The sequence below is a fragment of the Poecile atricapillus genome, chromosome 21, assembly GCF_030490865.1.
Source record: "Poecile atricapillus isolate bPoeAtr1 chromosome 21, bPoeAtr1.hap1, whole genome shotgun sequence".
Taxonomy (NCBI): domain Eukaryota; kingdom Metazoa; phylum Chordata; class Aves; order Passeriformes; family Paridae; genus Poecile; species Poecile atricapillus.
In genome coordinates this window covers 1502788-1527120 of record NC_081269.1, presented here as the reverse complement: position 1 = coordinate 1527120, position 24333 = coordinate 1502788, and the positions used below count along the sequence as shown (strand labels likewise).

Below are 24333 nucleotides of genomic sequence, written 5' to 3'. Positions count from 1 at the left end.
GACCGGCACGTAGCCGGCCGAACCGGCACGGACCCAGCTGGACTGGCACGGAGCCGGCCGAACCGGCACGGACCCAGCTGGACTGGCACGGAGCCGGCCGAACTGGCACGGAGCCGGCCGAACCGGCACGGACCCAGCTGGACTGGCACGGAGCCGGCCGAACCGGCACGGAGCCGGCTGAACCGGCACTCTGACAACACGGAGCGGAGCAGAGGCTGTGTGACCCCTGGCAGTGCCTGCCAGAACCAGCGTCACACGCAGCATGAAACGCTCCATCCCCAGATCCGCGGTGCCTGACGCAGGGGAACCCCGACCCCAGAGAACTGCACCGCAAGCGTTATCACACACTGCTAGAGTTGGTCCAGGCCTAAGAGTATAATGGAATAAATTACTCAAATGTTAGGCAAGCTTGGGATTTAACTTGGAAGTTTGTGATTATATAAAGCATTTTACAAAATTAAATAGCTTCAGAAATATTTGTTTAGTTTCATGACATCCCAGTGAAATATCAATTATTGTATTTATATTATCCAAGAGAAAACTTCAGGCAATAATTCAATATAGTACAGAGCTTCACTGCCAAGTCCCCTAAGGCTGTTTACCAACGTCCTTCTTGGCTTCATCTTTCCTCTTCTACTACTGGTTTTTATACTGGAAAAAAAAAAAAAAAATGTGGGAAAGAGCACATAACTAAGTAAAAGGTCATAACATCAAGGACATACAACTCTTCTTCATGATCCACATAAATTTATGTCCATTTTCTTTAAGTTAGGTTGAAATTTGACTGGCTTTCCCTTTGCAGTACAAAACAAATCAGGCACAGTTACTGACTAGATTGTACCTGCTGGGATTCGGTTACTGATAAAATATGATAATCTGTGACTAATCTGTGCTTGCTCCTGTAACAATTCTCATTTGGATTTCATGGACTGGCAGAGAGAAGGACTTAGCAGTCACTTAGTAAATTAAATCATAGATATTTAGAGAGCAAGCTGAACTTTTGACTTGTTTCATTATACACCATGTTAAGGTATCACGCTCCCCAGCCAGACTGAAATCCCAGGAAGCACAGGTGACTCTCAGCTGTCTAATGGAAACCATCCTCATTCTTTCACCTGAGAAACCAGTCTGACAGCACAGGGGAGCCCAGCACCACAGCTCTGCCCTTGTGTGGTCTATTCCTGATCTCTGCAGCCATGGGCAAGGTCTGAGGAAAAGCAACTGTAGTTCTGGAAGTTCATGTAAATTGTCTGAAGACATCTGTCAGGAAAGCAGATGATGCATAGCAAGATGTGGTTTGCAAAATGCTGTATTTTAATTTTTTCTTCTATAATAGAGTGATACTAGCCGCCACTGCTGATATTTAATATAATTCTTCATGGAAACAAAGACTTACACAGAGACAAACCTAAACTGTTATTGGTTCTGAAAAAAACCCAACATTAGTTTAGACTGACAAAGATAATTTTTAAACAAAAAGTGTCACAATCACAGATCCCTCCTGGCCAGGTATTTTCTTTCATCCAGACACTTCAACACGCAGGACAGTAATTCCCTAATCAGAATTTGCTTTCCAATATTTTCTTTTTTGTTCTGAACTGAAACCAAAATGCAGACAATCTGAAGCACTTACTTTATTCATCACCCAGTCAGCATCTTCAATGGCTCTCTTAATGATCTGCTGGATTCGCTGAGGATCATCTTCATCAGCATGGACTTTGAAACTCTGCAACATTCCAAATGTCACTGACTTGTCAACATAACAGTTGTCAAAATAAAGACCATGTTTAAATCTCAAAAAAAATTTTGTTGCAAATAAACTGCTGGTCTGAAAAGGTAAAACTACACATTGTAACACCTGGCCATCCTCTTTCCATAACAAATCTGGTCATAAAGAATTTCATATTAAGTATTCTACTCCTTTCATAGGTCAACAACAAAACCCAAAAAATTGGAAAAGAACTTAAATTCAGAACAATTGAAATTGTCTGGTACATTGAAACTAGAAAGATATAGACCAACAGGTATGATCATAGGCATGAAATTACTTCTATATGAAGTATGGAATTTGAACAATCAGATGAGATTTACCCATATGGGGAGATACAAATGACTGACATGGAACCAGTAGGTTTCAACATAAAAGATGTGTTTATGGAGTAAGTAATGACTGTTCACTCTCTTGAATAACACAAGAATTAGAGATGAAGCCAAGAAAAACAGGTTTCAGATTCAAAGCAAACAAAAAGAAATGGTCCTTCACACGCTCCCACTATAACCCTTCAAATGCAGTAGGACGCCAAGCTCGCAGGAGAGCAGTTTCCGCGGCGGCAGGAGTTGGGCGGGCCGGGGCAGGAGCACGGTCGGGCTGACCTGTCTGATGGCGTGCCGGTAGTGCTGGCGGATGGGGCCGGGCGGCAGGCGGCGGCAGCAGCGGAGCAGGTACCGGTACAGCTGCACCGAGCTGCGCACCAGCTCCGCCTCGGGCAGCGGGGACATGGCGGGCCCGCCCGCGGCTCTGCAACACAAACAGGCACAAACAACCGTCAGTTCCACCGACAGCACGGAAATCAAAGCGCCAACGAACAGAACACAGCGAGAACAGCGCCGGCAGGCTGAGGATCGGAAATAACCTGCGGAAACTTTAGGTGAAACCCCAACATAAAATCAATGAGAATCTGCTGAGTTTATGGACAGACGGGGATTGGCTGCCACTGCTCAAGGGAGTGAAACACGAAGTGTGGAGCTCGCTCCAGAGGATCACTTTGAGATGGGAACAGCCACGTGTGCCAGTGTTGTACAGACAGAGAGCCAGTGTAACTTTCTTTAAGTACCCAGACATGTATCACAGTCCACAGCGAGGTTCCTACTAGCTAAGCCAGGATCCTTAAAGTCCTTCAAACTTCCAGTGCTTTCCCTGAGCATCCCTAGTTCATCCACATGGTGTCCTTTCAGAATGAGGATACTCATAATGGCTACAAACGATGCTGGAATTTAACAATATTTCCTATTTTGTCATTCTGTCAAGAATTCCAAGGCTTCAGCTGGAAATAACACGGATAAATAGAGGAGAAGGCAGGAAAAAACACTGTTAGGTTTGAAATTTTACATGTATTGGTAACAGCAACAGGAAAAGAACAAATCTACCAAGTTTCACTTCCATAACTATACTTACATATCGTAACAGTAAGTCCATCCAAGTCCTATAAAGTGCTAATCAAAGGCTGTAAATGCCTTGTCATTTACCAGATGGTTGCCATCTGCAGAGAACTAAATTAACATTTGGAAAAAAGCACTTTTACATCATCACTCTTAAGAATAAAGATAATAAATAAGCAACTGGATAATGAAGTAGGTACATGCCATTATTTTAGCACCCATTATGATAACTACTCATTATTTGGAATATTTTTTTTCTTTTTCATAAGTAATTTAAGTCCTTTACCCAAATGTATTTTAGAGTACACCACGACAGCTATTACATGTCTAGGCTATGTATTTGCACAGGCTAGATCTTATTGCAGTGGGGAAAATCTCCTCTCTATGCACCTATAAATGCCCATCATAATGGGATCAAAATAGCCCCAGGCTTCAACATGTTCATCCCTTGTTTTCTCCCAATGTTTTTTATGTAAAATATCCTTTTCTCTTTGCACTGAAACCTATGGTGGGTATCAGCTCCATGCATTTTTGGTTTGGATTCATTTCACTTTGGCATTCAAGTATGGGAGGTGATTACACGCCCAGGTCAGGCAGCTGAGAGATCCCTGCATTCCCCTTCCTGCAGCAGAAAGACAAACCACTCCAAAATGTGACCCATAAGATATAGACTGAATTATTCCCTGCCCTTCTCTCCATGAGAGAGAGAAGTTTTTATCATCCAATACAGAAAACTGGAATATGAGGTTGGATTCAAGTTGATCTGAACCCAAATTTAACTGTACATGCAGGCTTTTTGGGCTATATCCTTGGCTGGTAAGAATTGGTAGAATTGCACTGACCCTACGAACCTGGCCCTGCATTTCACTTATTCCCACTAAATACAAGTGAAACATCCCAAAATTCAATACAGATCCCATAATACACTTTCAGACCAGAGACAATTAGTAAAGTTGTTTCTAGGCTTTGATGTGTAAACCCATCATATGTCACTGTGCTCTAATTAAATCTAAGTGGTGCAATAGATTTCCTGTCACAAACACAAAGATCCCTCATGTGCTGGGACTGTCCAGGACAGCTTGCTCTAGCACACAGAAAAGCAGCTCTGGGAGAGAGGAAGGAACCAGTCACAGAAACATATGGATACGGAAAGATGAAGCTGATCAATGGAATTGAAAATGTTTCACTATAAATAATTAGGAATTTTCCACTGCAGTAATTTTTCATAGGAAAATGATGAGCTGCTGAATTCAAATTGTGTGACAAATACATTTGCACTGATGAATTTTTTTGGAAAAAAAACCCAATTCTTCGCCTTTCTGTAAATACTGGACTTTCTAAAAGATTTGAAGATGGAAATTTTTACCCCATCTATTATCAAAACTAAACTCCTATGAGGCTCTCATATTCAAATTAAAAAACCAAACCATCTGACTTCTGAGAGATTCACAGCTCCAAAAATGCTACAAATGCATGGGCAAGCTTCACAGGGAAGTTTATCACCAAAGATCTGTGTTTTTCTTAGGATGTACCTTCATCCAGTGTAAACTTCACTGAAAATCTACCACAGCACATGGAAAACTTGATGGCTATTTCACTACAGTGGCTATTTAATAAGAAATAATCTCATGACCTGCCCATTGTTAAGTTCTAAGACACTGGTGCCCTGTACAAGCAACCTCAACAGGGACTAGAACCTGGCAATAGGGAATGCTACACTCTGGACTTGTGCACCCCAGGGCACTGGAGAATCTGCACAGCCTCTGCTGTGATTTGTCCCTTCCTTGACACAAAAAGGACAATGAAGCACAGTAAGAATCTGCACTGTTGCCTTTTGTTCTAAAAACATCTCCCCTCAAATCCCACAAATGTTACGTTTTATCTGCCATGCAAAAACCCTTGACCTCACAAATTCTGGCTATAATCCTGACTAATAATGGAAATCTCCCTCTGATAATTTAAATATCACACACAGCACAACAAACAAACTATCTACACCAGGAACTGTTGAGTCAGAAATAAAATAATCAGCTAATTGTGCTTTTCTGGAATGGATGACTGTATAATGTCCTAATCAGAAGGCTGAAATCACATTTGCATTTAGATAAAGCTCCGTTCACAAAGAGACAAGTATAGAAGGAGACACTGAGACTATTGTGGCATTTCTCTGCATTGCATAATCATTTACATTCCTGATAATGATATTCAGATAGTGAAGCAAAAGATGACCAAAGCCAATTAATCTTCACACTGCATTGGCAGGTTTGGCAGTTGACCCCATGCACAGCAGAACCCCGATGAAGCTGAGATGATACTATGCCACTGCTCTCAGTTTACTTTTTTTTCTACTGTTGTGTTTTTCAAGCAAATCCCCACAGTTCAGCAGTTATGATCCCAATCCCTCTGAACTAGTTAAACAGCCAACAAAGCTGGGCTCCAGAGACTACAAGTGTTAATTAAAGGACTGCAAGAGTTACCTGAGCTGTTGCTGTTTACAGCTTGGCTCCCCTTTCCCCCTCTGCCCTCTTTCCCCAGTATCCAGGCTAGACATGTGTTATACTACTTTGAAGTATTACACCCTCAGAAGTCTTAACTCAAGAATTTATGGTTCCCTATCCTTGTCAAACCTCATGATCTCAGGAAAAGTAAGAATGCCAAAATAAGAAAGACACTGAAAGTCTTTTGAAACCTCTTTAACCACAAAACATCTTAGTTCATGTTGTGACATTAGTCCAGGAAGGCACCCAAGTGAACTGCTGCTACCCAGAAGGTTCTTACTCTTTGGTCACAGACGTTCTTCCTTTCAGGTTTCCCAAGTTCAGGCCTGTGAGTCCCGGCCCGAGCCTGCAGCAGGGGCAGAACCTGCTCTGGGACACAGCTGCTCTCGCTGCTCATGACACGGTCACAGCTCCCCTCAGGCCCCAGTGGGTCCCAGGAGCGCCTGGCACGTCCAGGGCAGTGTGAGGGGCTCTGCTGCCCCAGGCAAACCAGCCAACGTCTGTCTGTCTGTCCGTCCGTCCCTGCCTGCTCACAGCCACTCAGGCTCGGAACGCTTGGCAGCCCCGGGCACGGCTGCCCTGCAGCCCCAGCCCTGCTGTGTGGGTGAGCACGGACAATGCTGCAGTCACTTCCCAGCAGCCACAACTCGCCGGCTCTTACTGAGATCTGCGCGTTTGATGTGATCGCTTCTGACGAGCCAGGGCCCGGCATTGTTGGGGTTTTGTCCTTTCTAAACACGAGCTGCAAAACCCCATTGCATGAGTGATGGTAGCTGGGCCTGTTCTGTTAACTTCTATTTCTGCTCCTCTCCCCTTTATGCTTTGATTGATGCATGAGGCAGAAGCAGTGTCAGGTGACTGTGCAGAACAACTTGGGGGCATAGCCCTGCAGCATAAAATTTGCTTTACACAATATTTACACTGTGGAGCACATGAAGGATTTAATAACTGGCAAACGACAGATCCCGAAGATCTCTTTGTTGACAAGGAATCACTGCTGCTCGGACACCCTTCATTCAGTTCAATAGCACCAGGATCAGGCCTAATGCTATTCAATAATGTCACCAGTTTGCAAATATAAAACATAATAAATTATAAATATAATATAAATACAAAATATAGAATTGCAATTGATAAAATTTGAGAATGACAGAGTGCTAGAGCTGGGCATAATGACCAGTTGTATAAATTAACCAAAGCCACAGGGCAGATGTCTTACCTTACACCCCGGTTTGGTATCACACAGCAGAGACATGCAATACTGCAAATAAAATACTCAGGCTTTTGCAATCCTACACCAGTGAGGAAACATGTTGAGGCCAGATTACTTTGTTCTGTATAATTAATAAGCACGATCAGACTAATTAGAGTAATATTCTTTGGTGCACGCTCACTAGTGAGGAGAGGAACCTCCCCAGTTTAGGTACAATTCAAACTTCTCCACTTTTTTCTCCTGAAAATGATTCTCCCGGCTTAAAGAAAATTCCGAAAGGCACGGTCTCAAAAGAACTTTTTCTTCCCAGCTTTGAATTGGTCAGTTCAACTGCTGTTAAAATTAGTTTTCTTCTCAGTGGCCAAATCTGTATTTACCTTTGTGATCATGCCTGAATAGGAATTATCAACTTTAAACCAAAACTGCTTCTTCATTCCTTTCTTTCTTGTAAATATTGTATTTTGAAATGTTCCAGTGCTTAGCTCCAGTTCAGCAATTGTGATTCTCTCAACTGCTTTATGCCAGTTAGTGCAACAACTTTCTGGCTGAGCTTGTATCACCTTCTAAAACATCCAAATGGGCACAAATAAGCTGCCACAACTGTTGCTGACGGACAGAGACCAACTTGGCAGCATAAGGCATGGAAGTGCCTTTGAAGGGCAAAACCACACTGTCTGATTAATGACCACATTAACTCTATGGCTCAGACAAGCACTGAAGAATAGTAAGTTTTACATAAGATTTTGTACTGCTTTCTCTCTGTTCAGGAAGGACTGAAATTGGTTAAAGTTTATTTTACCATTATTCTTTAATATATGCTCGCTTTGCTCATGCAACCCAACTTTATAATTTTTTTTTAAAAACTCAAGAGGGTAAAACAAGGAGCTGTCAGTGCAGAAAGAGCTCTGCTTAGGAAAGTACAAGAGTTGAAAAACTTGTCATAAAGGTGGAGAGTCAGAATTTAAAACAGTAAAAGAAATTACTGTGATCCACATTATTGACTAATATTTAATTAAAAAATATTTTTTTTTAAACCAAAAATACCTAACATACTCCTCTGAACCTTCCCTTAGTGCAAACATCATACCCAGCCTACCCTGTGCAGTGTGACCTCTCCTTTTCCTGCTACCCCCAACACATCCCTTCTAGCCCTGACTGGGCACATAATCCCTGGATGGTGATGATGGGGCTTGTGCCCTACCCTGGGATCTACATTTCATCCTGGAGTTGTCCTTCCCAACTCACATTATCCTTCACAGCAGCGTCAGGAACAACTCATTGTCTATTATTCCAAATCCATATCTGCTGAAATTTAGCATCTCCAAACCTTTGCTCTCTATCACAGCAATAGTCTGAGCCAACCCCTTCCCTGGCATAAACCCTTTCTGTGGTGGAATTAAACCATGGATGAATTTTACCCACCACATCCTGAGCAAAATCCATGTTCCTGGGAGCAGTGTTTATAAGCAGCAGTATTACAGTACATGTAAGTCTGGGTGCCTTTAGCCTCTTAGGGGGATTGGCCCAGCTCACTAATCAGGGCTTGTTTCCATGTCAGCAGCTAATCAGGGGCAGATCCCACCATGTCTTCTGGACACTTCTGAGCTCTTAAAGCCATAGCTCAAGTTTTCCCCAAAACTTCACTGTCACTCTCCAAGGCCCAGTCTAGCTCAAAGGCAATCTAAGAAAAAGAAAGGTGTGGGCAGCAAGAAGCTCTTGCAAATGCAGACATCCCCCAGCAACCTGCAGGACATTTGTTCTCGGTGGTCCAGGGCTCGCTCTTAACCAATAACACACCACACACCAACTCTGTTGGGTAACTAATCTAGAGCTCTGGCAGAGATGAAGGGGGGTGAGAGAGAACTCTTTTCCCATTCCATTTATCAGTACTCATCTGAGTGAATGAGCATGGCAGGACAATTCTGAGTGGCAACAGCACTTGATGATGTTCACCCATGATTCTGGCTTGTTTACATTTGGTGAAACCTCAGGAAAAGGGGGATAAAAGCTCTGCTTCAATCGAAGTCCTGGTGGTAACCTCCAGTGCTAATAATTAACTCAATTATGCTGAATTAATTTGATATAATTATCGGTGATGAAGCAAAGACAGCGACCCAGAGAAACTTTGAGAGACAGAAAGAAGTCTTAACAATATAAAATACCCTAAAAATAGCATCTTTTTTCTTTCCTGAAACTGAGTCAAAGACACAAAATGAGTTCATTACAGTCATCTGGCTTCACTCAACCCTCCAAATTACCCCTGTACCCAGACAAATAGCTGTGAAATCCAGCAAGTGCACTAGAATTACAGCAGGCCCTGACGAATTTGACACAGCACTCAGCACAAGTGTCTGTCCCCATCCAATTATCTAAACAATGAGGATTTAATAATACATTTAAGAGATCCACAATGCTTCTCCTTTAACTGAAGATGTTAATTAAGAACACTTTTCTGTTGTACTGTTGTCAGTTGGGTGGTTTTTTTGAGGAACAATCTGGAAGATGCTGCTTATGGAGTTCTTTCACTTGATCTGCAGTTTTTATCTAATATTTTCAGATTTATCCAGTTCAAAACAAATAAACCCTAACTATAAGAACCAAACATCTTTTTCCTCTCCCATTTAATATTTCTGTGATTTGCTTTGAAATAGTGTTACAGAAATGCCTTCCTTGCTATGAAAATACACACATTTTACTGAGGGATTTTTAATGCTTATGTGTTTAAAAAGAAAAGGAAATGTCAGTAGAGGCAAAAATCAGATGTGGTTAAGCCTTGGGAGTGGGTTAAATGACAATGAAATCCAAGGAATTCTATGCAAATTAATACTGGAAGTAGCACCAGAATGTCTCAGGACTTTGCCTGGCTGCCTCACTCTGAAGGGTCAGACAAAGCCCCAAGGCTGGCCCTGCTCTGCAGGCTGCAGGGTGTCCCTGCCCCTGTGCAGCCCGGCCCAGACCCCTCACACTGCAGCTGGGGCTGGAAAGCCACAGGGAAACCTCTCCTTGCCTTTGTTCTGACCTGTGGCACTGCGTGCATGGAGTCAGCACTACAGTTAGTACTTGCCTGCTGTAAGGAATTGAACAGCTGGCAGCATTCCTGTATTTAATGTCTTACAGTCCTGCAGGACCTGTGACATCCAGCCATGGAGAACTAGGTGCTTTTGCTCGCTGGCTTCAGCCTGAAATGCTGCTTGACTTATGCCTGTCACAATGCTGTAAACACATAAGTTTCTAAGCTTCTGCTGCATTTTTATTATCCTTGGTGACAAGAATAAAAATATTACCTCTATCATCACCAATTGGTTCTGAGGAGAGATTCCAAGTGCTTAGATTTAAAAAATGAGTAGTATTTTTCCAATTTGCTAAGTAGGTGCTGCTCACACGCCCCCAGATCACTTCCTCCATGAGTTCTGCTGGTTCTCAAACACAGCTGATCTTTCAGAACTCTGTTTAATTGCCACCAGACTCTGATCAGACTCATCAGTTCAAAGAAAGCTCCACTACATCCACAATTTATGCATTTGATTTCAACAGATTATTTTGTGCCCAATACTGAGGAGGCAAAAATTGTTTTCCATGGGGCAGCCACTAATGTTTTCTAAAGAACAAGTTTTTAAAAATATTTTTTCTGTAGCGACACTACATTTTAAAGTGGTGTGAGGGATTGTTCAAAGTCTCCTATGCTTATCTGGACAGCCACTCAAATTTTGTCAATACCTGTTTCCCACAATCTCTTTAGTTTAGAGAGCTGAGTTATTGCTGCATGGGGAGACATCCTTGGGGAAAGGGCAGGGACAGGCTGGAGGGAAGCACAGCTCCCCCCTCCTTCAGCCAGCACACAGGAACGAGGTGTGGGCTTACACAGCCCAAATGCACCTCATGCCCATCTGACACACGAGGGTGTCTACGTAAGTGAGGAGTTCAGCAGCCCCTCCCTGCCAGCACCCCACTTCCCCCAGAAGTCTCTCTGCACACCCCCAGCCCTGTTCTGCCGTCACAACCTTGATTTTCCCTTTCATGGATTTTTGCTTGAAAAAGCATCACTGCCTCGATTGTGTATTTTCAGCCTATATTTAAGAAAACCCTTTGGTTCCATTTGTAGCCACATCCTGTCTCAGCCTCCCCCTCTTTTTGTTCCTAAATATAAGGCTGATGCAATTTGATGTGACATGACAAAATAGCACATTTGCATTGGCAGAAACTTTCTCTCAGCAGCAGTAATTAAAGGGAGTAGATGAGACATTGCTGAAATTGGTGTTTATTTAGCCTGGAAATAAAAGGCTTCAAGATGTCTTGAGAGGGATGTTCAAGTGTGTCATGACCACTAAACTCATCAATGAGTGCTGCCTTCTACAGGCTTTCTTTCTGACAAAGAAATGGTCAATCAAACAATGCCACTGATTTAAAGAGAGTAAAAAAATATAAAAATCAGAGTTCTGTACACCTTATTCCTAACCAGGGAAAATTATTTTATGTGTTTCTCGGGATTACAAATAGTGTCAGGACACTGGTGTTTCCACGTAAGACAAGGGAAGTCAGTCTCTTAACTTTAGAGCACAGGCTCTCTCAACATGAGAAGAAAACCAAGATCTCATTGACCACAGTGAGAATTAGGCGCTTAAACATCTGAATTTTTGATCTTAAATGCAACAGCAGAGGACAGGTACTCACCTTCACCTATAACACAGACTTTTATTAATTGTCAAAGACAGAAATCCAGAAACATAAGTTCAACAGGATTCACACTACAAATTAAAACTCATCTACAAAATTTATGAAATAATTTACTGTGCCCAGTTTTGCTGAACAGATGCACAGCAAATATCTAACAAGGTCAGGTAATGTCAGCTTCCTGTACTCTGTTCCATTATTGATGACAGCAGTAGAATGCAGTGATGGAAAAAGAGCAATATTTAGAAGTTGTGGGGGTTTTCTTGATATTCAGAAGGTAAATTTAGTCTACTTAATCCACATGAAGAATTCAGGGAAAGGTCTGGTGGCTGTTCCATAGGCCACAGGATTTAGCAGACATAATATGGTTTCAAGTGAAACTTCCTGCTCAGGAGCATCTTCCTTCTCCTTGTGCACACAAGGCTATTCTTTCAAGCCCATCTGTGATCAGCTCAAAACCGGCAGCCCACGTTTTGAGCAGGCTCGTTTCCATCCTAACGCAGATGGCACCAAGAACAGGGCAGGCCAGAAAAAAATCAGTTTGCATATTATGCTTCAGTTTTTATGGGTCAGATTACCATTCAAAGCCATCAAAATGGCAACCCATATGTGATATGTCTGCCATCGGAACTGAAGTGATACACCATCAAAATCTTAATGGGGTTGGTTAGACAGCATTTGATTAACCATTGACTAAACTCTGGTATTTAAAAGCAGAGACATTTTCATGCTCAAATTTTTTTTTTACTTTGACAGATAAACAAAATTGCTTTGGTGAGTCAATAAGGAAAAGACATTTTGCCATCTTCATCCCTGAACAACTGCATCAGCATAGCTCTCTTGGCAGAAGGGAGCTCAGCTCCTATGCCAAATATTCGCTTCCTCAGTGAGCCAGGTGCAGATGTTGGCTATGTCATCTGTTCCAACTTCTTTGTTCTACAAGCCAGAAAATTGTTCCCACAGCTTTGGGGAGAAAATGGGGATCTGAAGAGCTCTTTGCATGCTTTCATTGGTGGAAGAATATCAGATCTTTTAAAGACACTCTTGCAGAAATAAGGAATGTGTCATTCCCCTGACTTGTGACAATTAACCAGCAGAGAGCTGTGTCCTATGGATCCTGAAGGGAGGCTGCAACAAGGTCAAACCCATGGCATTCTGTTCCCAGCCTCCTACACATCCTCTGCCTTCCTGCAGTGCCAGCTACAGCGCATTTCCTCATCTCAGGGGGCATTATCCCAGATGCTCCAAAGGCTCTGCTGCCACAGAATAGTTTTTAAGGTGGGCAGGCCTCTTCTGGGAGAAGTCTATTGAATAGTAAAAGGTATTTGAAATGTCCCACTCTGTTATCATGGCACCTGGAACTCAAACAACCACCATGCTGACTGACAGCCAGGGCCACCACCCTCTGTCACTGCCTATGGGAAGATTCTTCATTCACAACTGTTTTCAGCCCTCTAACCTCTCTACATGATATTTTGGTCAATGCTGATACTTCAGGTGGGTATTCTCAACCAGACAGAATACATACAACAAAAAAATCACTTACAGCATCCAGAGTAGAGGAACTTTAATTATCTTCACAGATTAGGCCTGTCTAAGTCTAAAAGTAACTAAGAGGCCTGCAGAGAAGAATCAATTTTCATTATCTGTTTCTCCTCAACTCACTACTTGAAGTGCCATTAATAAAGAAGTGCTGAGAAGCCCATCCATAGCTCAATTTATTCCTATGGGAGCTTTCACTTTCGTCTGGCCATTTACATCAGACATGGACGTATAGCTTTGACATGAACAGTCATCTACTCTGAAAAGCTCTTAGAAATAAACCCTACAAAAAGATTTAAGTAGAGAGGAACTCTGATTGAGGAGAACTGACCCTTCAATATTTCCTGATAAGAGTTGCTGGAGGTAAGAAAGCATTTACCTCCTTTAAATAGACACAGTTTCTCACACTCAGAACTCTGTACAATGACATAATAATTACAGTATTCTGTATACAAAAATCTGCTTTGGACCCAGGCGACAACAGAATGCACACAAGAAACTGCTTTTTCTTGAACACGTGATTGCACAGTGAGTAAAGCAAAGCAGCTCATTCTCTAAAGCCAACACTAATTTGTTTATTTATAACCTACCCTATGTTTGTTGAAGTCAAGCAAACGGATTTCTCTGACTACTCAGACATCTGGATAAGGTTTTATCTCAGATCCTGTCACAGAGACTTTCAAAAACTACTTGAAACAAAAGTCCTGGAAGATAACAATGACAGAGACTCTGAAGTGATCTGTTCTGCCTCCCTTTGAAAGACACACGTCTGAAAAATCTAAGGCAAAACCCTCAAGCACATTTACAAACACATGGATCAAAGACAGCTATTGCCACAGATGAATTTTTTTTCCCCAGGTATTTAATAGTAACACAACTTGGTGACATATGATGACTGACAACAGCTTGGGGTGTTCAAGTTTTGGTATCTAATGTCAGCACTTAATATTTTCCCTCTGAAGGCCATATCAAGATGCATACAGGCAGACTGACTATAATAGGTGCTGTGAAATAAGAACCCAAAAGAACAGATTCAACTTTAAAAGCTCATCCTGAATCCACTGACACTTTCACTAAACACCAAAACCCACCTTATTTTCATCCATTACCTACATTTTCCTTTCTAAGAGCAGAGAACCTCTGATAAATACCTTGGCTGAGTGCTGCAGAAAACACCTCTCATTAGCATTGTTAATTAGCACTTAGCAGATACATCTGCAGTTCGCTATCCCACCAGGACATTCACCACGCCCTTTCAGAAGTGCAGTCCTCCTCTGTTAACTCACAGCCAAACTAATACCCAGAGAGCAACACAATTAACTTCTCCTTAGGCTGATACTCAAACCAGCAGTTACTTCCATAATTCACTTAGCACAGCATCAGGCACCTGGGCTCAGAAAGCTTTCCAAACCTACTCCAAATACACCCAGCTGAGCTTTGGGAACACAATAAAACAGTATCAGTTGCTCTGTTCCATTGTTTAGTGAAAAACAGTGCTTAAGGTCTAACTTGAATTTCCACTTTGGAAGTGAAAGTGTCTTTTAAGGAAAAGTTCATGTCAAACTTGAGGTTCCTTTGTGCTGCCAAAGTGTATAAAGAGCACTGATGTAAATGTGAATTGCGCTCCTGATATGGTTACTCACTCGTGTAAGTTAGTTAAAGCCAATAATCTCCAACGTGCTGCCCTATTTTTATCTACTAAAAGCCCAGAGCCTTCTCGTGATCCTCCAGTGCAAAGTTGACCTGCATCAATCCCTTCTGCGCTGTGACTGGCGACAAGGTTTCTGCATCTTTGTATGCCACCTCCAAACAGCTGCAGTCTGGAACAATGGCTGTGTGGTACTGTTGGTTTTACTAAATAACCTTTAAAAACAAGTAATAAAATTCTAGTGTGCCCCTAAAACATGTTTGTGTAAAACAGGCCTGCTTTCCATGCACAGACATGGAAAAACTTTTTCCAAGCAAAACTTGGGAGCCCATGTTCATTCCTTTCTATGGAGCAACAACATTGCTGTTCAATTTCTTGTTTATCCTACATCATACATGCTCACCATATCCAAAAGGAATACAGAAACGCTATCTGTACAGTCTTTACACTTTAATAAAGTGATTGGTAATAATTTACTGAAGGTAAACAGCTATAAATCTGCTGTTCCTAACATGTTAGAACTTATTTATCTGTTTGTCTTCATGGAAATTTCTTCCAGGGGTCAAAGATCAAAGCCACGAACACATTATTTTTCAGGGGGTTGCCAGTGTTTTTTCATGGAATGATGAATCCCATTTATTGCATTATATCCCTGTGTCTGTATGCCACAACTCTGCTTCCCACTGGTGTGAGAACAGGACCAGGAGCAGAATCAACTACCCTGCTCACACCTTTCTTCCCCAGCACAAACTGATCAGCTTCTGCTGGGAGAAACATTTCCATAACAATCTGACCAGACTTCTCCCTCATTTGTTTGCAATGAAAGAGTTAATATCTGTGACCCAAATATGGAGACCCATTTTAAACTTGCTGAAAATTGCTTTTTAATCCTAGCTCTCGAGGATTTCCTTTGAAACCATCTGCCATGCACGCTGGGTACTCTTTCCCTGTATATATGCAGGATTACTATAATATGGATTCTTTTGTGTAACTTAATACATTTCAGCACATTAAAAAATTAGTTGAAATTTCTATTCTTTTCTGATTTCAACTGCCATAAAAATGACTGTAGAAGTCTAAACTGCTGACAAGTTCATGGCAAAGCCAGAACCCATATTTATCTTATTTACTGCAGTATTTACCTTGCAATTCTAATATTTAGTCAGTCTGACTCTGGCTGGGTTTAAGGAATAGTTATGTGTTATTAATATAACTAATGCACGTGCTTCAAATCAAATTCAAGAATTTTGCTGGATAGGAATGGATTTAATCATGTGCTTTACCATGCTTAAATTTCCCATGCTTACTTTCTAGACTGGAAGACACAACATCATAATGATTAGAGATCAGAAAATACTTCCCAATATCATTTCAAATCTATTGCCCAGTTTTTTCTATTTTCTTGCTGTGAACCTTAATGCAATTGTATTTTATAGTACATATACTAAAGAGAAAGAAAAATGTCACATTTGTAAATAAACTGAATATTAAGATTCAGGCACATGCAACCATGCATATTTTAGCAAATATCCAAAACTTAAACCAAAGAAAGTATATTGCTTACTATCACAATAATCACAGCCAGAATGATTGAAATAGTAAACATTCAGCAAGCTACATTTAGAACCAATTTATTGGATCAGCCTATAAAGAAAAAAAAAAAGTCTAAATCCCAGCATAATTATTGAGCATCCTCAGAGTGAAATACTTTTTAAAAACGTGATTTACCTGCAAATACTCTGAGAACAGAAAATAAGGACAATTACTTGCATAGGTTTAATCACATAACGTGACATGGATATTTCAGGAGCCAGACAGCTGACAGCCTGTGAACTTCTTTGTTCCACATAAACACATCTCAAAGCACCAAACCTGTGCCTGGGCTTCCTAAGCAGCCCTGAGTCGTCACTCACATGATTCATTTCACAGCCACTCACCCAGGATCTAATACAAGTGAGCGGCAACGCAGAATCCCCCCTCCAAACCAAAGCGAGAATCCCATTCCCTTTGATGCCTTTTCCCTGGAAAGGAGTGGTGTTAGATGGGATAAATATATACAGGATAGATCTACACATGCAGATGTTGGAAGAATGTAGAGAGGAAAAAACAAGCAAATAATTTTGTTTCAGCAATAACAGATGTTGAAGCATCATCCTGCAGACATGTTACTTTTAATACAATACTGCTCATAAAGTGAGGGGGGGGAGGACACAATCAATGCCCAATTACCCAGTTTTTTCAGGGTTTCCATTTTAATGAGCTTCCTGGATGATTCTGTCCTTTTAATTTTCCTCCTCTAATAATCCTATCAAATTAGTTTTGTCTAAAACATCATCAGAAAGAAAATCAGCTGTCTAACAAACTCCTAAGAATTTTGTCTAACAAAATTGCTGGTATCAGGTTCTTAAAAATGACACGTTATAAGTCATTTACTTCTGTATAAATGCAGAGAAATTCCCAAGATCCTACAGCACTGCTGGGATTAGATTTGAGTGACTGGAAACAGCCTCATGTCCCAACACATCTGCTAATGGCAAATGGATAGAAACAGACAAACAGTGCAATGGCATTTGCAGATAGATCAGCACTGAAAAAACAACCAAATGCAGAATAAATAGATTAAAGCCACCTTTCTGTGGCTAAGAGAGGGATTAGGTGAAGCCTGGCCTGCATTCAAGCTGCAGAATAACCTGCTTTCCTGCCAGACTGCATCTGCCACTCACGTTACCATCAGCAGCAGTGACTTCCCACCTGCCACCTGGCCAGCCATGTGAGGAGCTGGTGACACCAGGGGTGGCAGCAGGGCCGCTGCTGCAGCCAGAGAGCACCCAGAGCTCTCATCCCCCAGCCCACCAGGCAGCACAAACCCTGAACAGCCCTGCATGCCCTCTGCAGTCAAGCAGTGCCCGGCCTCACGGGTAAGGACAGGGCAAGCATGAGCAAGAGCTCCAGTGATGGCACCCATAGCCTCCAAACAAAAAAAAGTAAAGACAAACCCCCAGCAGCGGTAACTGTTTACAGAGCAGCTTTCTTACAACCCACTAGTCCCCCAATACCACAGGAATCAGTGATGCAGAACTAATTGATACAAATCTCCTGAGGGGAAGGTTGCTGCTGGTTATCTCGAGATGAGAAATTTAGTCCAGAAGGATAAATTGGACAGACAGCTGAAAAGCTTTAGTTCTCCTGGTAGGAAAGGAATTGATCTGGTAAAGAAAGCCCTTTTAAAGAGATATTATCATGTCAAAAAAACAGGACTAGGAAAAACATTAATAGTCTTAACTGAGAAACCTCTGAAAACTCTGTGTTTATGTCAGTACACCTTCACACAAAAGATGAAAAACTGAAGATGTCAAAATGTTAACATCTCTCCTAATAAACTTATTTCTCCATAAACTTATGTTATGAATATAATTATGAAACAGCTATAAAAATTCCTATTCTTCAATTAGTGATTTCAGTTTTGCATGTAGTATTTTAACCTATCAATTACCCTTCCACCAAGTTGAAGGAAAATAGAAATATTCAGATATTCACAGGCATGTAAAAGATTCTATTCATGATTCTGGCAAAAAGTTGTATCAGACTTTTCTGGATTAATTTTACCACCCAAACCCTCAATTCCATTCATTACAATATTTTTTTCAATAAACAAAATAACGACAGCTCATGTGCATGTCACATGTGCAGCCTGCATTTTCTGCTCTGAAGTGCACATATGCAAGATTTACTTTCTTCAAAAACATCTGTTTTCAAGGACAGGATTATGAAGCAACAACACAACAATGAATTCTCAAAAGGCACCTGCAACCCATGGAGCATTGGCTCATCAAGCTGTGGGACTCCAGAATGTGAGCCCTGCCCTATACTCAGGGACAATGGGACGTCTGTCACAGCCCAGCAGCTCATGCCATCCCTGCTGCTGGGCCCAACACTCTCTTGAGGCTGTCAGGGAATCATCCTCAGCTGAACTAGCTGAGGATGGTAAAATCTCAGCAAGAGCTCCCAAACTAACCAAATTCTCCATGTACAACCAATGCCTGTTGTCTGTCTGACCACAGAGATGGAGCTTCCATCACCTGAACCAGTGACTCCAAAGTTCCACGGAAGTGAAGGTTTCCAGAGCTGCTATCTTCCTTGGAAAACAGACTTGAATCAAGACAGGAACTGAACTGCATGATGTGACTCAATGCTGAGTTCAGCCTATCCAGGCTGTGGCACACCCCACCAGCTGAGAACCTCTGCTCTCCACAGAGGCCACAACCACCCTGATCCTTGGAGAGGGTAATTCAGAGCACCTCTACTCAACTTGTGGCTTGGCTTTGCTTTTAGCTACCAGTTTACCCCAGAAACAGTGGATCATGGAGAACAAGGTCACTCAACACATGACATATTTAGACAAGCAGCAAACAGCGATGCAATTCTTGGAAAAAACATAAATGTACCATCACACAGATGAAAATCATGCAGTGCTTTTTGCCTGGAGAGGAGGAAAAGGAAGTAGCCTGCTTCTCTCCCCTCTCCAAAACCCATCATTTAGGGATGCTGCTCACACAAGGGCAAGTGCCTTGTGGTGATGCTTTCAATTCTGCACCTTCTAGGGAAGATAACATACTGAGGAGCTATTTTAAGACCATCTCATTCACAAAGGTCTCCAATTCCGTCTTCAGAGAAAGAGATGATTTTCTTGCTGCTTCAACATCTTTACTGGCTTGACATTTGCTTCAGAGGGAATTCATTTGCTGTTCCAACATCAGAATGGAGCAAGAGCAGCTGCCAGGAGAGGGATAAAAGGAAACACTGTCGACAAAGAGCAGCAGGGTCATTTCTGGTGCAAAGAAATATAGAACAGAGAGAACCGCAGAACTGACACTTTCTCCAGAAAGCAGCAGGGGATAAAGATGTCCTCTCTGCCTCCTGCAACTGGTGTTTAGGAAAGGACTAAACAATCAGGCTTAAGTTTGTAAATGATTGATTATTACAAACCAGCTGTAAGGACCTGAGCATTCTCACTTAAAGCCAAACTCATGCTTAAGTGCTGCGGTCAGCAAAGAACTCAGTAAGTCATTCAGAACTCTCAAAAGAAAACACTTCTGGCTAGAAAGCTCTGCAGAGGTGCTTTCTTACAAACTCAGTGTTTAGGAGGTGACATTTTTGGGATGATTTCAAGCTGCAGTGCTAATCCTGACCATCATATCTGTATATGCAGCACACTGGACAGACTTGGGGCAGGGCTGTGATCCCACCACAGAAAACTGCTCTGCAAGAGCCAGAGGGGGCTGATGAGCCAGGGAAGTGACACAGGTGCCTGCAGAGTCTGATATCCAACATCAGGGAGAAGCACAGTCTTGGATGACACCATTTGTCACACCAGTTGTCCCCTACCCCATACCAGGCACATCATGCTGCCCTGCTGCAGGAAGCACCATTCCATCATTTAATTGCTGTTCAAGGCAGTGCCACATTCCCACAATGCTGCTCTAGAGTCACCCTGCCTATTGGCCTGACTGACAACCTCACCATAGGTCACCTGCTTCATTAGGTTACTCAATTCTTTCCCTGCTCTCTTATTAAAAAGTTGCCCTGAGCAGGGCAGGGATTTGTCCCTCATTCCACAAGACAAGCAGATCCTGCCCTTCTCCTAGATGAAGGAATATTGCCATCCTTTCAAAAGTTAAGACAGAAACCTTTATACACACCCAAAGCTAAACCAAAATATTCCTCCCCCTGCTTCTCTCTGCATTTTATTAATGGAGAAATTTATTCTTTTCCAGTTTCATGGAGGAAAGGTTTCAAAGACAAAAACTCTGGAAAATTATTCCTTCAAAGAAAAGGACTAACATACTCGAACAGCAATTTTAACCCCATGATATTTTGTGTATATGTTTATTCTGTTGTGTGCTAGGATCACATTTTATTTGGAGCGTGGTATTTATCTGACTAACCAAACCTGCTCAGATTCACAGGCATGAGCACCATGTTTCTGACACCTTAAGGGCTTCAGCATCAGGATTTATGAATTAAATATTTCCAGGGTGTTACAGAACACTGAGGACTGTATCGGCAGAGTGTTATATCGGGGTATGTGTGGGCTTGTCAAACACCCACATGATAAATTATCAGTAGTGCAGCTCAGAGCACCCCTTTTGTGGATCAGAGACAAATCTGTGCATTTAATTATGTTTTGTTCCATTTAATGTTATTTTTTCTGCGTTAAAGGTTCACAAAACCCCTAGATGCTGAAATGCTGAAGGACATTAATACACAACACACAATCAAAAGACTTATTCTAATATTTCCAGTCCTGTTTTCACATAATTCATGTGGGACAAGGAAAAAAAACTGACAAATTATGTCTGGAACTGGACAATTACATTTTATATTGTTCAAGATGATACAATCTTTTGTGTAGAATTATAAGATTAAAACAGTGCTGAGGAGCATCAAAGAAACAGGATTAGCTGATTTAAGAGTGTCTACCATCCCTTGCCCATATGCAGAGCCCTGTCAAAGAGATTATACTCCTGCAAAGCAAGTGTCAAATCTGAGAGGAAAATAAATCTCTCAAGAGTCAGAAAAGACTAAACTTGAACCTGTGGGTTTTCAGAAATGAACAAATGTGAACCCTGTGTTTCCGATGCCCTGTATTGACTTCTATATGCACTAACAGACCTCTGCTTAGGAAACAAAGGCTCTATTAGGTGAGCACTTTGCAAGTTTCATGTTTTCCTTACTACCCTTCCATGCTTTGCTTACATATTCCTATGAATCAACTGGATCTTGTCCTCCTTAACTTTCACAGCATGAACAGCCTAAAAAGCAATTTAACTGAGAGCTCTTAAGTTTCACAGTATGACAAAGGCCAGGGACATGTGTTGAAAGTGTTTATGAACCCAGTGTGCAAGGAAGATACACTCCTTAGGGCTGGCCACCCAAGGCTGGCACCTGACAGAGCTCCATATGGGCACCAAGATAAGTGCATCCCTCACGAGGCTTCACCTCCCTGAGTGGGGCTCTGCCGCTTCAAAGGTCAAATAAAATAATATAGCTGTAGCATTTAGTGTATCTGAAATCAAATAAATTACAAACACTTTCTGGATGGAAGCTGGTGAGTGAAGTTTGGACTGATGTGGTCAAGGGCTGTTAGGAAAGCAGATGGCAGGTGCCAGGACTGCAAACACTGCACTTCTCCTGCTCCTGCTGCTGAGAATCCACTGATATGCCAGCATCTAACAACATTTCCAGGGAACTTCTAAGGCAAGATGTTTATTTACTCAGTGAAGCACCTAACTGAAAAAAAAATTTAGGTGACACTGTGTGCTTGGACTTGAAAAATGGCACTGAGACACTGACCTCAAGTACACTGAGAACCCAACTTCCCATACATGGATCATTAGGCCACTGCTCCACTTTACTACTTGAAAAGGTTTCGCAATAAGAGAGAAAAAGAAAAGTCCATAATGAAAATGTATGGGAGAGTTTTAAAAGCCTTCAAGTCCAGCCAACACAGGCCTATGCCCTTTTGTACCCACTTCCTTCCTTCTCCCCCACACCACACCACCCCGGAGCCTGATGGGAAGCAGAAACCAGGAGAACCGTTGGGGTATGCCATATTCAGACCCATTATTATCAGCTCCAACAGAAACCTCAACAAGACAGCTACAAATATAAGCTCTAAGTAAGTATTCTGTCTCTTCTTCCAATAGGTAATATAAAACGGCTGTAAACCAAAATTTCCTTGGGTTTCTGTCTTAAATGCAGTTCTCTGTTTTTAAAATGGTGACAGGACAGCAAAACTCTGATACAGTTCCAGACTGGACTATTATTAACCATATTTCCAAATGCAACAAACATTAACAAAGGAACCCATCTTCAGTCATGCAAGACTTTTCTTGATTACATTCTCAAAGAGCATGCAAAATGTACCCAAACCTCATTGTTTTGTATATACGGATATGTGTACATATGTATATCTGTTTGGGAATACATTGTATCCCCAAAGTATCAAATCCATTATTGCAAATACTTTGCACTAAGGTTTCAGGAATCACTGTCACATTTACACTCTCTTCCTCCCCTGCAGAGGAGCCCGAGGCTGTCCAGTTTTCAGAGACAAACAGAAAGGACAGGTGACAGGACTTCACCTGTACCAGCACCTTCAGGAATTTGCTGGTAACGCCTCAGCACTGCAGCTGTCCTGACAGAGCTCTGCTGGGCTCTTTTCCTGCCCAGACAAGAGCCAGGGGCAGGGAAGGGGAGGCTGTCAGCTCCCTCCAAGCACTGCACAAGCAGGTCCCGTCAGTCACTGACTGCCTCTGGAACCGCTCAGTTTGGTTACCTGAAGGAACCTCTTTATCACCCTCACAGTAATTTACTTCTACCACCATGGGAAAGGCTCCAGTAACCTGGGGAGAGTTTTTCTGAGGTAAAACTATTAATGACATATGATTAATATTCACACGAGAAAATGGAAAGTGTTGAAACTGTCAAGTTTTTACCCATCCCTGTGTCTCAGGGAACACTGATGCCTTACCCAAAGAAGCTGCAGTCCCCAAGCATGCAGATTCATAGCCTGAGGGAACTAAAACAACCAAAGAATATCTCGGTCCTGGTTAACACATACCTTGCACTGAGCCCCCTGAGCGTGCCGTGCTGCTGGGAGCATCTACACTCTCTCATTAACGGTTTATTTCCCTTTTCTGCCAAGGGGAGCTCATGCTTCCCGTGACATGGTGCCACCACCGGCTGCCACAGCCCGCGAGCCCCACTGCCAGCCCCGCACATCGCAGCTCTCCGGCTCATAGAGACTCGAAAAACAGGTCCCAAAACACCACAGAACCCCACGCCCTTCGCGGCCAGCCCCCGTCGGTCCCCGGTCTTGCGGGACCGATCCCGGCGGGACAGAGTGGGGTCGGCCCGCAGCCACAAAGATCCGAGGGCACCGTGACCCGGGCGGGAGCAGAGCGGACACGGAGGGAGCCGCCGGAGGGCACTGGAACCGGGCAGTGGGAAGGCACAAGGACACGAGCAGGGACGGGAGGCACCGAGACCCGGCGCGGCCCCTCAGCCCGCCCTCACCACAGCTCGAACTCCGCTTCCCGCCGCCCCCTCAGCGCCCACAGTGACCCCGCGCGCGCCGCGTCCTCACCTCACCCCGCCCCGGGCGGCTATTGGCCCCGTCCGCCGCCCATCAGCAGATACCTCCGCCCATTGGCCGCTTGCCGCCTGTGGGCGGGCGCACCTGCCGCTTCCTCATCCGTCACGCGGCCGCGCGCTCCGTGATTTGTGGAGCGGCAGCTCCTTCACCGCCCACCGGCTCCGACCACTGGTGAGGAGAGCTGTCGGTCACGCCGCCGCCCAGCCTCCTAGTGCCATTGGCCCAGTAACCTCTTTTCGGGCTTTCGTTTCTCTTCATTGGCTAATTGAACGATGGACGGCTGCGGTTGGGCGAAAAGCGGGTCTCGGGGGCGGGACTTGGCTCAGGAGCAGACTCCATTGGCCGGCGGCCCGCTGTGAGTGGCAGGAAGGTGAGGGAGGCGGGGCCGCCCGGGGTGAGGGTTGTGTGAGGTGAGGGAATCTCGCGGGGTCTCGGCGGCTCCGGG

The 24333-nt window shown here is 43.1% G+C and overlaps 1 protein-coding gene across 4 annotated transcripts; it reads right to left on the bottom strand.

Annotated features, from left to right (window-relative positions):
- Positions 1-399: 399 nt before the first annotated feature.
- On the bottom strand, positions 400-24155 carry LYRM9 (LYR motif containing 9). Of its 4 annotated transcripts, none has more exons than XM_058854641.1 (4): positions 13088-13162; positions 2374-2518; positions 1634-1726; positions 400-651 (listed from the first exon to the last, which is right to left on the bottom strand). In XM_058854641.1, exons 1-4 carry the CDS (start codon positions 13090-13092, stop codon positions 637-639), a joined length of 258 nt encoding a protein of 85 aa, XP_058710624.1. In that variant the 5' UTR covers positions 13093-13162; the 3' UTR covers positions 400-636. The 4 variants fall into 4 exon arrangements, with proteins under 4 accessions (XP_058710624.1, XP_058710622.1, XP_058710623.1 ...); XM_058854639.1 differs by lacking the exons at positions 400-651; positions 13088-13162 and adding exons at positions 943-1260; positions 23880-24155; XM_058854640.1 differs by lacking the exons at positions 400-651; positions 13088-13162 and adding exons at positions 943-1260; positions 23810-23885.
- Between the last annotated feature and the right edge of the window lie 178 nt (positions 24156-24333).